The sequence below is a fragment of the Aegilops tauschii genome, chromosome 7 (genome assembly GCF_002575655.3).
Source record: "Aegilops tauschii subsp. strangulata cultivar AL8/78 chromosome 7, Aet v6.0, whole genome shotgun sequence".
Classification (NCBI taxonomy): domain Eukaryota; kingdom Viridiplantae; phylum Streptophyta; class Magnoliopsida; order Poales; family Poaceae; genus Aegilops; species Aegilops tauschii.
Genome location: NC_053041.3, coordinates 111,902,311 through 111,907,298, shown reverse-complemented (window position 1 = coordinate 111,907,298; position 4,988 = coordinate 111,902,311). Strand labels below are relative to the sequence as shown.

Below are 4,988 nucleotides of genomic sequence, written 5' to 3'. Positions count from 1 at the left end.
CTCCCCAAATTAGTTGTCTTAATTTTTTTTAGATATGGATATACCTAACACTAAAACGTATCTAGATACACAAATTAATAGACAACTAATTTGGGATGAAGGCAGTATTTTGTTGGTCTGGCTTATCTTTTTCTCAGTTTTTTAGAAACACCTGTAACTTTATTCATACGCATAACAATTACAGGTACATTGATTTGGACCTGAGATCCAAAAAAATATAAAGTAACTCCTATGACTAAGAATTACAATGAAATCTCTTGAAAACACCTTCTTCACGGTATCAATCTTTGCTAAAAAAATACTCCAAACACTTTGGTAAAGATGCTTCAATTGAACTGGAGCAACGATGTTGTCACTCTTTCACCTGGATGACTATTATCAATAATGGTTTTTGAAAGCACCTTCTGTCGCCCATCCAAAAAGATGAGAAACATTGATCGATGAACGTACTTGGGCAGGGGATGATCCCCTAAAAGTGCAGGCCGTCGAATCACTATATCTTTACCATGGTGTCGGTGAAAGATCTGAACTCCACAAAAAGCTAGACCAACAAAAAACTTGACACAACAATATAAACTCATCAGATCTGAATAATCGGATCTGCGAGGACAGAAAACTCTCTAATCTGATGCCACCGCCAAAAGAACGAGAGGAAATTTATTCTCACAGAACTATGATGATCACTAGACGTTGACGAAGACCATAGATGTCTTGAACATTCGAGGTCCCCCACCTCTCAGCGCCAAGATGGCAGTCGGATGCGTGGGACCTAAATTGGTAGCGGACGGCGGCAGCGGCGGCACGAGAAACCCTAATCCAGACAGCTGCTTGTTCGATTGGAACGCAATACTTTTCGGGTCCTTTTTTGGGAAACATTTACCGCTGGCGGACCGGCCAACTCTTTGCGCCGGTCGAACGCTCGCTCGCCACGTCGCGCCCACGTTTGTGGAGCCACGTCCCCGTATATGGGGCCCTTGAACCTACGCGTCGATCTTATCCAGCCAGGGACGATCTCCTTTTCTCCCCCAATTCCTCTTCGCACACCACCCCTCCCCTCCTCCGCTCATCAACGCCATGGCTGCCCCTCCTCCTCCGCTCACAAACGCCATGGCTGCCCCTCTCCTCCTCTGCTCACCAACGCCATGGCTGCCCCTCTCCTCCTCCGACCACCAACACCATGGTTGCCCCTCTCCTCCTTCTCCCTTGCGGTCGGCAGCAACATGCCCGCTGTTCGCTGCCGCAATTTCCCCCCGCTTGGGATCCCTATGTGCTGGCGCAGACGACAATAGGATGTTCGAACCTGCGGTGGCGGATGCGACAACCGCTGGTCGCCGGAGCTGCAACGACCTCGACCGGCGACACGGCGGTGGCACCATCGGTGCTGACGAAGATGCGCGGACACTGCGGTGCTACATCAAGCACCAGCAGATGCGGGAACAGTGTCCCCCATTTGTTGGACACGGCCATGGAGGGTGCTGGGACGGGCGGTGGTGGCCGTTTGCTACAGGAGACCAGGGCTGATGCTGGAATCGGCCACGACAATGCTGGAACTGGCATTTGTGGATGTTACAACCGGTGTCTGCGAGATGCTGGAACAGCGATGGCAGATGCTACAACCATGGTCGCGGAAGCTGCAACCGGCGCCACGCGATGCTACATCCGTGATGCGGCGGTGCTAAATCCACACCGGTGATTTTGCTGGAACCATGAGGCACTTTTCTTTTTGCTTCAACCAGCCATTGTTTTTGCTAGAACCATCAGGCATTTTTGCTGTGTTAGGATCGACAAGCAATTTTTGATACAACCGACGAGCAGTTTTGCTTCAACCAGCATTTTTTTTGCTGGACCCCGTGTTTTCCAGAGATGCAAAGCATTTTTTCTTTTTTTGCTGATATCGGTGAGCATTTTTTGATGCAACCGGCAAGAAATTTTGCTTCAAACAACATCTAGTTTTGCTAGAACCAGCAATTCCAGAGTTGCGACAACCGAAGCTGAGCCATTACGGGTCACCGCTGCAACTGCGATGGCCACGGCGGCGAGACGTGCTGCAAGGTCGCCGGGGTTGCTGGAACCGTGGTCTTGGGGGAAGGGGGCGGAGAGGAGGTTTGATGCAACCCGGTAGCGCAGGCGGCAAGCTGGCGAGTAGTGGCGACCCGGCCAGCGACGGGGGTCTGGCGAGCGGCGGTGGTCCGGTGAGCTTCAAAGGCCAGTCATCTCGTTCTCGTCCCCCACCACGCTCGCGTGATTTGGATGCAAAAGCCAGAGAGGAGCGCCGTTTTTTAGGACGAAGCATGCCTTGATTTGATGTTTTTTTAGGGGACCCTGATCTGACGGCTAGAACACAGTGCATCGGACGCGCATGGTGCGACCGGCCCGAATTTGGGCCGGCGCGCTGGCGCCTAGTACTCGCCTATTTTTTTTCTCAGTTGTAAGTGTGAGAAGAGGATTGCTTCTGTTGTGGTGTGGGCCTTAGAATACTCGAGACGACGCAGGCCCAAGAGGCCGGACGGCCAGCCCACCAAGAAAGAGGAGCTACAAACTACAAAGGCAGTGGCTCCCTGTCTGGGCAGCCCCTTCACAAGCCACAACAAGGACGAGGCCCCGGATCGATCGAAGAAGCAAGCAACCGCACCCAAACCCTAGCCGAGCTCAGCCGACGCCGCCTCCTCCTCCTCCTCCTCCCGATTCTTGTGGCGTGCGACGTGCCGGTGCCATGGCGCTGCTCTCTCCCTCCAGCACTTCGCGGCAGGATCTGTCGCCGCCGGCGGACTCTCTACTTCCCACCTCTCAGGTACCATCGTTCGACCGATCCACCTACTATGCCTGCAATTCGCTGCCCGACTGCCTTGTTCTGACGTTTATCACCAAATTAACCCCATCAAACGGTCTTTTATGCTCACAAATCAAATTATATGATGCGCCTTGGCCCCTCTGACCCTGACAACAACAAAGATGTAGGCTTTCCTAGGGCAGACCCTTGTTAGGGGAGGGTTTCTGTAATTTGACCCAATAATGGTGAATATTGCCACTGAAATGTGCACATTAAGTGCTGGATTGCAGAGGCGGCCTATCTTAGATTCATGTGGTATTTTGCTTGAAAATGTAACACATTTTAGTTTTTACTGAAGTATTTATTTGTACACTGAGTACTCGGATATGATTAACCGTTAACTCCATGATATATGGGCGTTTGATTTACTTGGAGGTAAGAAGAGTATGCCATCCTTGTGTTTTATTTTCTCTTAGTGACTTTTTGTTGTTGAAATGTAACTGTAACTACTGTATAGCTTCTAGTATATCAATGTATATGTTCTAGTGTACTGTTGTTAAAGCATTTCCAAGAACTACTCTAGTAATATAAATTTCATATAGTCACTATTGATAGCTTTAGACGTACTAGTGGTCAAACTTTTGAAAGTTTGATAGTATGGATTCGGAGGACTATTGTTAGTCATGCAATGCATACCCTCGTTAACAGCCACTAACATGCATGAATAGCTGCTTTAACTCATGTGTCATTATATCAATTATAATTAGCTAATTATTAATCTTACCAGGGTGTATCCAGCAATGGACCCAAAGCTGACGTTGCTAGGAACAAGGAGGTTGATCATTTGTTGGCAAAATTAGAAAAGGAGGGAGTGGAGATAGATGGCAAGATAGCTAGTATTATTGATGATGAGATAGCTCGAATTAAAGCTGAAGCTGAGAGGTGATTAATTGGAGGTGCTACACCTTATTTGATTTGTATACTCAAATGAAACGATCCTAACATTCATGTGTTATGCACATCCTTTTGATAGGGAGAACATCAATGAAGAAAAAAGGAGGATTAAAGCACTGCTCACTATTGCAGGTGTCGCTGTTGGTTTCGTCGTGGGTATGAAGTGCGAAATAGATAAATACCGTAAGGCATTTGCCAAGATATATGGAAGACCAAGTAGGTAATCTTAGGAAAACTGTTGGCTAATTATGGTATGCAAAACCTAAGTTTTTATTTCATGCTATACTGTGGTTTTTGGCATGTGTAATGTACTAACTCTTATTTGGTAAGATTACTTAGCAGTTCTAAGCTGCGTGGAGCATGTGCCCTAAGTACTGCATGCGGGTCAAATGTTTGGTAATTGTGTGTGATGATTATCTATGGACTGTTGTATGAATCAAGATGGCGATTTAAGGTTGCAAAATTGTAATTTATGAAGTCATCCGTGATATGACAATCAGTTGGTGGTTTAAGGTTGCAAAATTATGAGATAATCTGTGATATGACAATCAGATGGTGGTTTAAGGTTGCTAAATTGGGTTTGCAAACCTTTAGGACACCTCGATTGCAACCTTCTTTAAGCCCTGGACGCGGGCAGAACAGAGATTGCAATCTAAGACAAGTAATTTAACGGAGGGAGTACATGAGTACATGTTGTGTTTTTATTTATGTAAGGCGTGTTTGGTAGGCTGCATATAACCCAATTAGGCTCGCATGGTACAAAAATGGATTGTTTGGTTGCTTGAGCTGCATCAAAATGTTGGTTCGCACGAACCTTAAAGCACCTACGAGCCTGGCTAAGGAGGTCAGTCGAATCGGCCGTTTTTCCATAGCCAGGCCCGAGTGATGCAACTCAAGGCATGTGGGCGGCGGAGGCTACACGCGAAGAGGCAGGCTCGAGACATCGTGTTGTTTCTTGAAGGGCCGACATAATTATTCTCATCTTCCATCACCGCTCCCCCCCCCCCCCTACACTCTCCCCACTTCCACACCAATGGGGCCGAGCAGCAGAGCCAAGAACTTCAATGCAGGCTTCCTAAAGTTAACCAATTGTCGGGGATATACCCCGCGGTATGACCCGGCCGGAAGTATGACCCGGCCGGACTTGGCGCTTCACCGTGACCCGCCGGAGGACTGGCGACTCACGGGTCTGGCGGCTCACTGTCAGATGACTCATGAGCCTGACGACTCACGGATGACCCCGATGGCGGGTCAGATAGAAGAC

General features: G+C 48.3%; 1 protein-coding gene across 1 annotated transcript; it reads left to right on the top strand.

The window, feature by feature from the left end:
• Window positions 1-2,569: 2,569 nt before the first annotated feature.
• LOC109787476 (uncharacterized) lies at window positions 2,570-4,201 on the top strand. Its single transcript, XM_020346025.3, has 3 exons — window positions 2,570-2,791; window positions 3,558-3,712; window positions 3,804-4,201. Exons 1-3 carry the CDS (start codon window positions 2,714-2,716, stop codon window positions 3,946-3,948), a joined length of 378 nt encoding a protein of 125 aa, XP_020201614.1. The 5' UTR covers window positions 2,570-2,713; the 3' UTR covers window positions 3,949-4,201.
• The last annotated feature ends 787 nt before the right edge of the window (window positions 4,202-4,988 follow it).

Bases quoted from the DNA above. Each gene is read 5' to 3' on its own strand.
- LOC109787476 (XM_020346025.3), top strand. From the start codon at position 2,714: ATGGCGCTGCTCTCTCCCTCCAGCACTTCGCGGCAGGATCTGTCGCCG. The intron at 2,792-3,557 runs GTACCATCGTTC...TAATCTTACCAG, and splicing joins CTCTACTTCCCACCTCTCAG to GGTGTATCCAGCAATGGACC. The intron at 3,713-3,803 runs GTGATTAATTGG...TCCTTTTGATAG, and splicing joins ATTAAAGCTGAAGCTGAGAG to GGAGAACATCAATGAAGAAA.